Source organism: Pteropus alecto, unplaced genomic scaffold (genome assembly GCF_000325575.1).
Source record: "Pteropus alecto unplaced genomic scaffold, ASM32557v1 scaffold79, whole genome shotgun sequence".
NCBI lineage: Eukaryota > Metazoa > Chordata > Mammalia > Chiroptera > Pteropodidae > Pteropus > Pteropus alecto.
In genome coordinates, this window is record NW_006494612.1 from 6,391,378 (window position 1) to 6,405,042 (window position 13,665).

The following is a 13,665-nucleotide window of genomic DNA, read 5'->3' on the forward strand; positions in this document are numbered from 1 at the left end:
TTCCACATAATCCAGATTTCTGACTTCTCTTTAAAGTAAGAGGGGGTCAGGAGGTAGATTTGGCAACACTGGTGGTCCAATATGGTAATAATCAATTGAATTGTATGCTCCCTCTTTCCAACAGTCTGTTTTACTCCTTTATGCTATTTGCCTGAGTCTTGTAGACATTTTGAGTTTTCTACTTCTGAGTCAAGGATCAGTAGGTAATAAAGGTACAAAGATAAATTGGTGACAGATAAGGAGAGTTTTTTAATACCAAACTAAGGAGTATAGATGTAGGCCGTGGGCAACTGATGAATAAGCACTGATGAGATTAGTTAGGATTAGTTAGCCATAGTTAGGATTATTCTAGATCAGTGTGAAACTACAGAAGTTAAGGAGAATAGTTACCAGTTTCGAAAGGGAAAAGACAGATTTGATGGTATTGGCATAACCAAGTGGGCTTTAAAATGCGAAATGGAAGTCTCTGAAGGCGATGTCATCCAGAAAGGCTGCTATTGCCACATGGGAACCATCTGGGTCTTTGAGCTTGCTGGGAAATCTGCTTTGCAGGCTTCCAGAATTCAAGCCAGTGTTTGGTGTAGGGGACAGTGAGTCTGATTGTTTGGAACAACTGTGTTCGTTATAATAGCTCAGTAATTTCAGAGGAAGTAGTAGGAGTACAGACATGCTTTTTCTCCGTGCCATGAGCACAGATAGGTGATCGAGAAAATGGAAGTATTAAGAAAGGGATGACAGACTGAAAACTTGGGTTATGGGAGCAAAGCTAATATTAGACTGGGTGCTGAGCTGCATGTTGTGTCACCCAGTATAACACCTGCCTGGTCACACTGCCTTCTTAAACTTTGGCGGGTTGTTGGTTTGCAGTCATTGTTCTAAGTAGACTGTAAATTAAAGGAAAAGGTCCCTTTAACAAAAATAGGCTAAAATTAATATCTGATCATTATCGTGTCAGGCACTCTTTTAAGTTCTTTATACAGATATTTAATCCTCACAACCAGCCTCTTGAAGTACTATTGCCAATAAGGAAACAGGCCCTAGAGGCTAAGAGCTCACCCAGGGTCATAAGCTTGATAAAGGATGGAACCAGGACTTGAACCCAAGCAGTCTGTCTAGAGGCTTTTCTTTCAATCACTGTGTTAAACTGAATCTTTATCTGTTCTAACATCACACAAATAGGCAAATTCACAGGTAGAGAACCTTATGCTTTAATCCTGGAGGTTCCAGTACACCTTAATTCAGTGTTAGTTTGGTTCGGGCCCACCTAGAAGAAATGAAACTCCAGAATTGGTCCTTAGACTGCCTTCCAGGGGAGGAGATAGTGTGCTGGACCCTGAGAGAGCAAGCTTGTGCGGTGTGTTCAAAGGTCTGTTCTCTTTAGCGAATGGCTCGATGTTAACCTATTAAGTGTGTTGGTAATGCTTTATTAATAATTTTTAAAAAGGCCTCTTATAAAAATACTTATTTCTTTCACGTAAGCTAGATCACGTTAGCGTTCCTTCATATGTTCTCGTGAAAAAATGATCACAGAGCCCCTTTTATAAATATTTGAATTTGGAAGGGGATGAGAGTCTATAACGCTATAGAGAATGAAAGGCATTTGTACAAAGCCTCAAAACTTGTCAAGGTTTCCTACCATATTTAATGTGTCTTCTTCCTCTTTGGTCTACAGATGAAACATGTGAATGAAAGGTTTCAAGATGAAAACAATAAAGAGGTGGTCCTCATGTGCATTGGCATCACGTCAGGGGTTGGGCGGCTGCTCTTTGGCCGGATTGCAGACTATGTGCCTGGTGTGAAGAAGGTTTATCTACAGGTACTTTCTTAAGCTCCCCTCCCCCTCCCCCCCTGCAAAATTATTCTTATTATGGCTCATTATATGCATTTATTTGCTTAAATTTTTCTGTAAAAATGAGAAATATTTTCTAGAACCTAACTTCCACAAGCAGTTTTTCAAGGGCAAAATCACCTATGAGTTTTGGGTTTTCAAAATAAAAAATTGGCGATCAAACAACATCCTTCTTTGTTTTGTCAGGGAACTCCACCAGACTAAAATATTTTTTGCTCATTGCTTTTTCTAAGAAGGTTTTATTTTTGGCATAGTTTTTATAATCATATGCCTTTTACAATATCTTGTGGAATTCAGTGTTGTATGTGTGTATCTTTTTGAGTTTCTTTTTTTGAAAATTGCCTTCTGGGTGTTGTGTAGTACACACTAAACAAATGCTAATTCTAAGATCACATGGACCTCATTTGACAAGTATTTAATTTGACTACTCCATGCCAGACACTGTGTTGAATGCTGCAAATGAAACATGGTCCTTGCCCTCAGTTAGTAGTAGCTAATGGTCTCATGGGGAGATAGATAATACGGTGTTCCAGCAGTGGAATGATGGGTATGCCATATGGGTGCCACAGCAACATAGGCACCAAGCATCTGAATCACAGTGAGGGTCTGAGCAGGCCTCCTGGGCTGGCAGAGTGCTAAGAGCTGAGTAGTAATTAGATAAACAAGGAAGATAGAGAAGGGTGTCCCAAGCAGAGGGCAAAGAGGGGGAGGTGTGACATAGTACATTATGTCTGGGAAACTGTGTGTTTGAACAGAATAAAGAGAAAACAGTAGATTGATTGGCTGGGGGGACAGGCAGGAGCCAAGTTGCCAAGGGACTTTATGAGCACAAAAGAGGATGAACTCTATTCTGAAATATACCAGGAGCCATTAAAGGATTTTAAGCAAGAGAGTGATATGATTGATATGAGTTGTATTTTATAAAGTTTAACCCAGTAACTGAAGGGTGGCAAGAAGAGGAGAGGGGGGTAAGAACTGAGATAATCTCAAAAGGTCACGTGTTGAATGGTTCCATTTCTGTGAGGTGTCCACAGTAGGCAGCTCCATAGAGTCAGAAAGTAGATTAGTGATTTCCAGTGGTTGGGGGAGGAGGAAATGGGGAGTAACTGCTATTGGGTATGGGGTTTCTTTCAGGGATGATATATTCTAAAATTAGACAGTAGTTACGGTTGTACAACCTTGTTAATGAACCAAAACCCGTTGCATTGTCTCCTTTAAATGTGTGACTTTTATGGTATGTGAATTTATATCTCCGTAAAGCTGTTTAAAAAGAGTGGAGGCAGAGGGATCAGTTGGCGACTCTTGAAGTACTCCAGGCAGGAAGAACCAAGGCAGAGATATTGGAATCAAACAGGGAGTAAAATAGGGATATAAGGAATAAGAGATTGAAGGAGCTACCTAAGCTGCGTCTGAGTTTTATGGCTCGGATAACAGAGTGGATGGTTTTGCAGTTTTATCAAGATCAGTAATTCAGTAAATCAGAGTAAGGTGATGATTTCATGTCTTCCATGTTAAGTTTGTGGTGCTTGTGGGAAAGCTAAGTTGGGTTTGGAGCTACTGAGAGTCTGGATAAGAGACCTGTGGGACTTTGGCATTCATGGGCCGTGGGATGAGTGGAGGACCAGGGGTGTGCAAGGGAGACCCACAGGCAGTGGCCAGATTGGTAGGGAAAAAGCAGGGCACAGAGTGTTTCCAGGGGCAGGAGTGGTCAGCAGTGTCAGGAGCTAGTGAGAGGGCAGGCGTGTTAAAGACTAAAAGGTTTTCATTAGATTTAGCAACAGACGTCGTTTCAGTGGAGTGGCAGGTGCAAAAGATGGATCATGATCAGTTGAATAAATGGAAATATAGACAACTTTGCCCAAAAGCTTGGCTGTGGAAGGAAGGTAAAGGAGAGCAGAAAGGGGTCTAGGGATTGAAGGACTGAGCATGTCTGCTCACTGCCTAGATGAGAGGCAGTATTTGAGCAGGGTCTTAAAGGAAAGGTGGAGTTTAGGCACAGGAAAATGATTGGAAAAGGCATTTATTACAGATACAGTAACTTACTATGTATGGATGCGAAAGTTGGATGGTGAAGAAGGCTGATAGGAAAAAAATTGGTTCTTTTGAAACAAAGTGTTGGAGGAGAGCTCTAAGGATACCCTGGACTGCCAGACAGACAGACAAGTGGGTCCTAGAACAAATTAAGTCTGAAACATAGGTAGAGGCAAAAATGACAAAACTGAAGCTTTCCTACTTTGGGCACATCATGAGAAGGCAGGGTTCTTTGGAAAAGGTAATAACGCTGGGGAAAAAAAGACAACAGGACAAGGGGAAGACCCAATATAAGATAGATTGATTCTATATAAGCAGCCATGGGTATGAATCTGTAGAAGCTGAACAGGGCTGTTGAGGGCAGGACATTGTGGACATCACTCCTTCATAGGGTCAGTAGGAGTCAGAGCCAACTCGATGGAACGCAACACACACAAAATAACTTCCATTAATTGATTTGAAGTAATAACATCACCACATATTAAACACCTCCACATGCCAGACAAGGAACTAAGTGCTCTGCGTGCATTATCTCCTTTACTGCTCACCCGGGCCCTTTGAGGATGGTACCATCAGTTGTTATTTCCACGTAGAGATGAGAACACTGAGAGACAGAGAGGCTACCTCACTCTATGACTCCGCAGGGAGTCTGCTCATACAGCTAGAAGGAAGTGTATAGATAGCTGGAAGAGTGCTACTTTTTAAAATATTTACTATGATCTTTCCCCCTTTTATTGATACCTGACTGTGGATATTTTTGTTAAACATTTAGCAGAACATTTTGTCTTTTCCCAAGTGTCAAAGGAGCCCTCTAATGGGCATTTGTTGCATTATAGACTTTTCAGCTTCCTTTGCAAAAATTTATTCAAAAAATTGAGGCTTACTGCACCCCAAGGATCTCCCAGGCCCAGACCCTGGCGGGGGGTGATATAAACAAGACAGACATGGTTTCTGAGTTCCTGGAGCAAGACTCAAGGCAAGAAAAAGCTGGGCATGTTTGAGAACTCGAGAAGACAGGGGAGTGGCATGGTAAGCGGTTGGAAAGCTAGGTGGAGTCAGATTATACAGGGCCTTGAAGCCAAGGTGATGAGATTTTAAGTGTAGTGGGTCTTTGTTGGAGAATAACATGGTCTGATTTTACATTTTAAAATCACTATGGTTGGTCTGTGTGTGGCGGATGGATTGCTGTAGGGAAGCAGGAGTGCAAGAGGGGAGGAAGACCAGTTAGGAGACCAGTACAGTGGTCCAGGTGAGAGATGATGGAGGTCCAGATAAGATGCAACACTGGATGAAGTCACGGTATATTTTATACATCAATGTTTTACTCCATAGCAACCTCTGAAAAATTTCCCCACTATAGGTAGGTCAATCAGGTTACTTACAATATTTTGGGAGCACATTTTAATACATAATACGTGTAATTTGCAAAAGAAAATACAGACTTTCCTAACCTGTCCCATGTTTTGTCTGCACTCACACAGCAGTGAGTTCAAAGTAATTTCATTTTAGATGAAAGGTTCGTCACAACCTTTTAGGTCTTCCTTTAGGTCTTTTTTTCATCCAAATGTTGTGCAGTGTTTGTGGCACTGGATAGTACATGCCGAGTCACAGGTGAGATGACTGCATTTCAGAGAGGCCTGTGAAGGAGAAAGAAGAAGGCCTTCAGTGTGTCCTGTAGTTTCTGGGAGCCAGCGATTGGCTCCATCTTGTGAACACAGTGGCGCAGGAGCCAGCACGGGCCCCACCCACACAGGCTATTGGACTTGCTCCTTTACCTCACTCCTCTGCACTCTCTCCTTTTTCCTGGCTTCCCCGCCCCGACTCCCAAACATTCGGTGTGGTTTTTGGTTCTTGGCTCTTCTCTGCTGCGTCCAACTCGAGTTCTGTTTGCTCATTCCTCTTTCCCCCTCCTTCTCTCCCTCCTGGCTGTCTGCCTTTTGGCCCAGCCTTTAACGGTTGGAATGCTTTTGCTGTTTACCTCCCTTTTCTTGGTGTGTTTTCTCAGACACATCCACTCCCTGCTTTCGTTACATCCCAACCTCTTGGGGCTGTGACAGTTCTCTCCCTTCCTTGTCCCCTTGCAGCCAGTTCTGAGTAGCAGCTGGGCACAGAACACACTTCACAACCTTGCACACGGTCTGGTTTCTGGTCATAGGCATCTTGGGTTTGGGAGGCTACAGGCTAGAAAAACAAGCTCTGAAGTAAGACATGAGTGCATACCAGTGCTGCCACTGATTTGTCCCCAGAACTGGCAGACGGCTGTGGTGAGGATTCATAGTGACAGCATATATGAAGTGCCAGCCCAGTAGATGATTAATAAACCCTTGCTTTTATTATGTTTTAATATTCTATTAAATACTGAGGCAGATCCTGATTTGGAACGGGTCTCGAGAAAGGAGACCTGGTTATCCTGAACTAGAGGTAACAAAGAGTTTATGACTCTTGCTCAAGAGTTCTGAATTTAAACTTTCATTAAGGTCTCAGGCTCCAGGTATTTTCAGCATAATAATTTTAAATGCTGAGTGAAGAGATGACTGAACCGCATTGTACAGAATAAGAATGGTTCAAGAAAATCTTTGCAAAGGTTCCCAGTGTGTGTACTTTAGTAGGAGAGCAAAGGCTGTGTTCTGGTATCTTTTTACCATCTTTCTTCACAAGCTTATCTTTCTAGTCACCATTAAATTACTATAGATTTGTGTCTTGAATATGTAACTGTTTCAGAAGTATGAGAATGTTTCAAAGGTTGGAAGTTATAACTGTAATGAAAGAATTGAAAACTTTGGATTTAGATCACTTTCCCTTTGTGTCTGTTTCTTCGTGACATGGGCATACTGAAGTGTGGACATCATACCCATGTATGTAAAGCAGACAGACCCAAACAACGTGTGTGTGCATAGGAAAGATCTAGGAGGATGCAAACCAAATTGTTGAGTGGTTTTTCTTGACGAGGAAAGTAGGCATGGGTTGAAGGTGGGAGGGGGTTGAAGGCAGACTTTCATCTACCACTGTATACATTTTTCTAAGGTTTGAATTTTGTAAATAATGTTTTCATTAAGAGTTATTTTTGTAATTTAGAAAATTTTGTTGTAATTTATAAAAATTAATCACTTTCATATCCATCTTTTTCTGTAAGCTTCCTCTTCTGGTTGAGGTAGAATGAATTGATCAGTGTTGCCCAGTTTTTTGTTCCATTTTCTTAAAGATACCCTGGGATATATGCTTTACCAACACAAGCTATTTCCAAAATAGTATCCAAATACTTAGCAATTCCCAATATCAGGCATAAGAAATAAGACTATAAGGCCCTCTATTCTTCCCTAAGCTATGGCACTGGGGACAGTTCCTCCATCAGGCAGAAATGATGGTACTCATGTACTGTGGCTTCTGTCTTTAGAAGAAGCTAGCCACACTCGGCTGTGGCCTGAACACTTCCTGTTAGTTTGTGATGGACTAGCAGACCTCTGCTGCCAACTGATTTTTGCCCTGGGTTCTTAGCCAGAGGCTCTAAAAGTCTGGAAACTTTATATCGAATGAATGTATAAGAGGAACACTTGAATCTAACTGTGGCCAATTGTGCATTTGCCTCTGAAAATGCCTTCTGCTTATTCAGGTACAGTTCAGTTTTCCTCTTGAACTGTACTTAGATTCCTGAGCAAAAGTTAAACTGACATTTCTCCAAGAATGCTCTCTTTGTGATAGAAATGGGAAAGGTAACATAACTAACTCAAGCAGGGTGTTATTCTCCTAGAGTCATGACAGAAGATATTTCTTTGTATGGTTTTAAGGAAACAGAAGCAAGAAAGACAACTCAACTGTCAATGCCTTATTAAATGTCAGTGCCAGGGCCTGGAAGAGAATTAGAGACCTTCGAATCTCTTTTTTAAATCTAATCAGAGCTGCTGTGTTTGAGGAAAGAAAAAGCGCATGTAATACTAAATTTATTCACCTTTCAAACTTTGGAGCCCAATATCTACATCTCAATATTTGATATATGGGACAATATTTGTTTTGGGAAGTGATAAGGACATACCGAACTTCCTAGGTGAGCAGTTTGCTCAACCTTGGCACGAGCTCCTCATGGCTTGAGTATCCCTGCGTGTGAGGAACAGGTATCTCCTCACCAGCTTGGCCTTTTTTTTTTTACCTCCTAACTGAGCTACATTTTGTGTAGTGACACCTGCTGGGAAAGTGCATTGTTTCTCACTACTGTAGCTACAAGTAAGGTAGAATCAGCTAGTTATTTTCTGAGAAATGCTAAAGAGTAAATGTGTCAATCTCTATGAACTCAATTCTTAAAAAACAAGAAATTTTACTTTGAAATAACAATTTAAAATATAGACGACTTATTAAAACCTAATAAATTTAAATAATTCTTGTCAAATAATGGAAAAAGAGAGAATACAAATTGATGTAGTTTGAAATGAGAAAAGGAGAATTTGTAGTCAGATTAAGTATTAAGAAGAAATACGCTCAACATATATAGTAATAAATTTGAAACTCTAAGTGAATGATTTCTTACAAAACTGACCAAAGAACAAAAATTTGAAGGGACCTAAAGTGGATTAAAAAATGAGGATAACTACCAAAAGTAAAGTGTGCCTGAGTCTTATGCTACATAAATTGGTCCAACAAACATTTGTTTATTGAGCAAAATTGACTTAGTGCCAAGTAGTATGCTAGGTTTTCAACAGTTCGCTCTGGTTCTCTTATCTTGGAAGAGAACAAAATAGTAAAAGACTGGAAACACATTCAAAGAAAAAATATATTTCTTTCTTCCCTTAGCCAAACACTGGTAGTATAATTACAGTGGTGTGGTTGGGAATATTTGGTCTATGGCTTTCTTAACTAAACTCGTATCTGGCCCCATGATATCCTAAAGATTTATTCTAGATTTTCTAGAGTTTGTGATGATAGGTATGTTTCTAAGAGTCAAATGACTTTCCATGTTTATCTCCTTTTATGTTTGTAAGTAGAGTTAAAAATATATCTATAATTAAGAATATTAGGGTTTTTGTGGTTAAAAAAAACCTCCTTAAACCTTTACATACTTGTTATATCTCCTTGTATAGATAGGAAGCATCAGAAAATCTTTTTAGCTGCTCAAGATCACAGAGAGCTAGAATCTGGCCCCTCTGAGTCTTAGTTCCTTCCTGCCTACCAGTCTGCAAACCCAGTAATTACTCTTGCTAAAAAATTATGCTTTCTTAGAAGTTGGGTTGGGTTAGAAAAAAAGATATTTAAGTAGAAAATTTAAAAACCAGGAGAATGGGGAGACTGCATTCTTTAGGATACATGAAGTGCCAGACATTTTTTTTCACATAGCTAACTCAGCTACAGCCATGCCACCCTGAACGTGCCTGATCTCACCTGATCTCGGAAGCTAAGCAGGGTCGGGCCTGGTTAGTATACTTAGGAAGACCAGGTGCTGTAGGTGTTAAAAACAAACAAACAACAAAAAACAAATTGCCAACTCAGAGTCTTAAACTAATTATAATTCTATCATAAAGTCGCATTTTAGTAATGAAGAACAAAAATTTACTCAGCTATGTGGTATGATGATATCAAAAAGAGACCTAACTTGGAGTTTGAAACCTTTTACAAGAGCAGGTTTCTTATTGTGGGGTCTGTGGATCACTTGTGTTACGGTGAAAACTGCCGTTCCTGGGTCCCACACCCACACCCTGCATCTTCAGGAGCTCTGTGGCGATCCTGACGCACACTAAGGTTGTGAGGGCCGCCTTGAGATGGGCCACCAAGCTTGGTGTGCCATAGCTGTGCCTACTGGGCCCTAGGAAAAACAACAGATGAAGATGGTGACCCAGAGAGCTGTTTCATATGGTCTCTCCCTCCCTCCCCATCCCCACTGACATTGCAGGGCACCCTCTAGGAACAGTTCCATCAGCTCCCTGCTGCTGGCCACACAGACCCTGGATTCCAGGCCGTGCTCCATCTGGGCATGTTACCAAACCTCTCTGAGCATCACTATCTTCATCCATAAAATGGGGATAACATTAGTATCCACCTCATAAAGTTAATATAAGGATCACTATCCAAAATTCGTAGAACAATGCTTGACATTTAATACATAGTAAATAAATAATAGTTGCTATTATTTGTATACTTTTTAAAACACCTGATACTTTTTAAAACATTCTGTAGACTAGTCAGTTGTCTAGGTTTAATTACTTCTTTGCCTAAAAAAGTTATTGAATTGTCTGCTTCTTTTTTTTTTTTTTGTATACCCACCATGCTTTAAATATATAACTTTGGTTACATCACATCTAGAACACTTCGTGTGCATTTATTTATGTATTCATCTCCCCAAACCCAAGGGTAGGAACCAGGTTTTATTCACATAGCAGAGTAGCTTCCAAATGGCAGGCAAATTGAGGTGTTTGATTCTATTAACTATTCTCTAACTCTAAAATGAAAGTGTTTAATGTCTCGAAATATTTCTCAATCTTAACTCTGGGGTACTTAAGTAGGGTACCTCTACAATATATCACCAAAAGACATAATGTTTGAAAATGCTCTTTGAAGATAATAATTATACTGATCTATGCTATGAAATAATAAAATTGGATTACCTAAATTAGTTCTTAGGATGTTATTGTAGACTGTATTTACTGTTTTCATTACATATTATGTATCACATATTTCCTATGACAGTCAAAACTTAATTAGGATTTGAATAATCAAAATTCAGTACATATTTACATAATATATATCAAATCATTTATGTAATAATATCAAATCATGTACTGAATAATCAAAATTCAGTGCATATTTATATAATATGTATCATACCATAGTTACTTATTTTAATCTAACTTGGTCTGAATGTACTCATTGTGTCTGGAATATTAGCAGGCAGTATATTCTAAATTGATTATTTAAATATCTAAAAACTTATATCACCCCCAAACTGAAAGCTCTATGATGTGAAGAACACATCTTGTTGGCAGGTTTCATTTTGCAAAGGACTAATATCAATAAATTATATATAATTTCAAAGGTGAAATTAAAAAAGTTTGATGAATGAATTTGGGCTGATAGTCAAAGAACAAATATTTATTGAGCACTGACCTTAAAGAATGATCCTTAAACCTTATAAATATCTAGTCCAAAGTTGACTTTTACAGATTCTGACCTCAAAGAGCTTACAAGCTTGAAGGGAAAGTAAGTAAGTATATAAAATAGTTCTTTTCTCTTTGTCCCTTAATGGAAATACGAGAAAGTGCTGGGGGAACTCAGAGAAGATGATTATGGAAGTCAGTTATGAAAATCAAGGTGAACTGGCCAGGGAGGCAACTTACCAACAGCTACTTAAAAGTCCTAAATATGTTTCTCAGTAATTGTAACATTCACTTTTTCTGAAAGCAGAGTTGACATTGTGGTATCTGTCCTAGGTAGTCTCCTTTTTCTTCATTGGTCTGATGTCCATGATGATTCCCCTGTGTAGTGTCTTTGGGGCCCTCATAGCTGTCTGTCTCATCATGGGCCTCTTCGATGGATGCTTCATTTCCATTATGGCCCCCACTGCCTTTGAGTTAGTTGGTGCCCAGGATGTCTCCCAAGCAATTGGATTTCTGCTCGGATTCATGTCTATACCCATGACTGTGGGCCCACCCATTGCAGGTATGTAATGATTCCCCAGTAATAAATTCATAGCATTTTCTACTACAGGTCCTAAGTCTCATTTATATGTAAAATATAATTTATTGGTTACCTGTGTTTCATTTTTGTGTGTACCTTACCTGTAATATTTTTAATAAGGCCAGCTGTAGATGGTATGTTGAAATAGGTTTGCTGAGGAGTCCCTCTTATCCTTACTATTATCTAAAACACTTAATAAAATGTGTAACAGTACTGGGCTTTAAGCTTTCATAATTCTTAAATTTCACTCAGTGTTTTTGGAGGAATGGGAACATTATTTCTTTTTAGAAAGAGATGAAGATTCTGTCAAAATATGTATACTTTGTATAAGAGATCATATTCCCCTGAGAAACAGTTAATGAAAAATAGCATTTAGTGGAAACAACCCAAAAGTCTATTAGCAGATGAATAAACAAAATGTGGTATAGCCGTACAATGGAATATTATTCAGCCATAAAAAGGAATGAAGTACTATGGCATGCTACCAGGTGGATGAATCTTGAGAAGAAGCCAAATATAAAATGTCACATGTTGCATGATTCCATTTATTTGAAATACCCAGAATAGGTAAATCTGCAGGGACAGAGAACAGAGTGGTGATAGGTTGCCAGGGGTTGGAGGGAAGGAGGATTAAGGAGTAACTGCTTAATGGGCATGGAGTTTCCTTCTGGTGTGATGAAAATATTTTGGAACTAGATATAGGTGGTAGTTGCACAACACAGTGAATGTACTAAATGCCACTAAAATGGTTAATTTTATGTTATGTGAGTTTCACCTTTAGAAATTTTCTGATAGTATAAAGATGTCTCATGTCCAGTATTACTTGGGTGCCAGTGTGAATTATTATAAGAAAATTTGATAAAGTTATAAAATTTAAATGTATGTACTATCATCTGTGTATGGCACGTGAGAGGCTCAGTTAAAGTTAGCTCAATTCATTCTCATATCCAGAACCACACATATCTAGCAACTTTGCCAATTGGGAAACTAGTCATGAATCAAGCAAGCAGAGTCACTACTGCACAGACCAAATAAAATTTAAGTTCTCAAGGTCATAGTCTTCTCGTAGGAGAACCCTTCAGTCCTTCCCCTTTCTCCAGCTAGTCACATTATTTTTACACCTTACAAACTTAGTTTTTTAGGGTCTCCAAGTCCACAACAGATTACAAGCAGCACTTTAGTAGGAATGATATTTGCTACTAGAAGTAACTGATAACAGACCAAGAATAAAGGAGGTAACAGGAAACTTCCAAAGCAGGCAGAACAACACAGCAACTGGCTGCAGGTAAGCCCCTGGCTTACCAGTAAGTTCTGCGGGTATTACAGCCAAACATATTAATTAGTGTTCATAACAATGAAAGATTTATATATGGAATATTCTGATTCAGAAGATAGGAAAATCACATATTTAGATACATAGTACATTTTAGGTCTCTATCCAGAATGAATGTACTTTTTTTTAAATGTGTTGGTACTTAATTGGACAAACCCTCAACAGAGTCAGATATTCAGTATAGTGTACTCCCTGGACATTTCACATAACTGAGATTATATAGTAAAAGTTACAAAAGTTTAAAAACACTAAGATAACCATTAAAATTTGGATTTTGTTAGAGAAATTAAATATAAGGAGTACTCTAAATAACAGTTTTCAGATGCAGAGCCCAAGGATCTATTAGGGTGCCACACAGAGTCATATATTTTCCTCTCATGTGCTGACAAACCTTAGTATCTTTTCAAAATGTATTTAACAACCTTTTTCTTCCTAACTTATATTTATATAAAATTTATAATTTTTCATGATTTTGAATTTTAAGTAGTTTCATGTTATTGCATAAAAACTAGGCCAAGAAAAGTTTGAAATGTAGACATTTTGGGGTGTGTATGTGAAGTTTCAGCTTGGTGGTCTGTCCACCTTCACATCAAGTGTGAGAACGCCCCAGATGGCCTCTGAGGGGTTTTCAGAAAGCCAAACCTTGGTTGCAAATATTTTTCCATGTGATATCTTGGTATAAAAACCCAGAGGCCTGTAGTCTGTGACAAGATTAAAGGTACGAGGTCTTTTCCTTCCTCATATCAGAAAAGGTTTATATTTCACACATTTCCTAAAAAATGTCCAATAGTCTGAG

The 13,665-nt window shown here is 39.0% G+C and overlaps 1 protein-coding gene across 1 annotated transcript in view; it reads left to right on the top strand.

Annotated features, from left to right (window-relative positions):
* The window catches only part of SLC16A10 (solute carrier family 16 member 10), a 95,709-nt gene extending 83,148 nt beyond the window's left edge, over positions 1-12,561 (top strand). The window contains exons 6-7 of the mRNA XM_025042375.1: positions 1,673-1,816; positions 11,290-12,561. Of these exons, the coding sequence (XP_024898143.1) occupies positions 1,673-1,816; positions 11,290-11,526 (381 nt within the window). The 3' untranslated portion in view covers positions 11,527-12,561. The remainder of the gene's footprint in view (positions 1-1,672; positions 1,817-11,289) is intronic.
* The last annotated feature ends 1,104 nt before the right edge of the window (positions 12,562-13,665 follow it).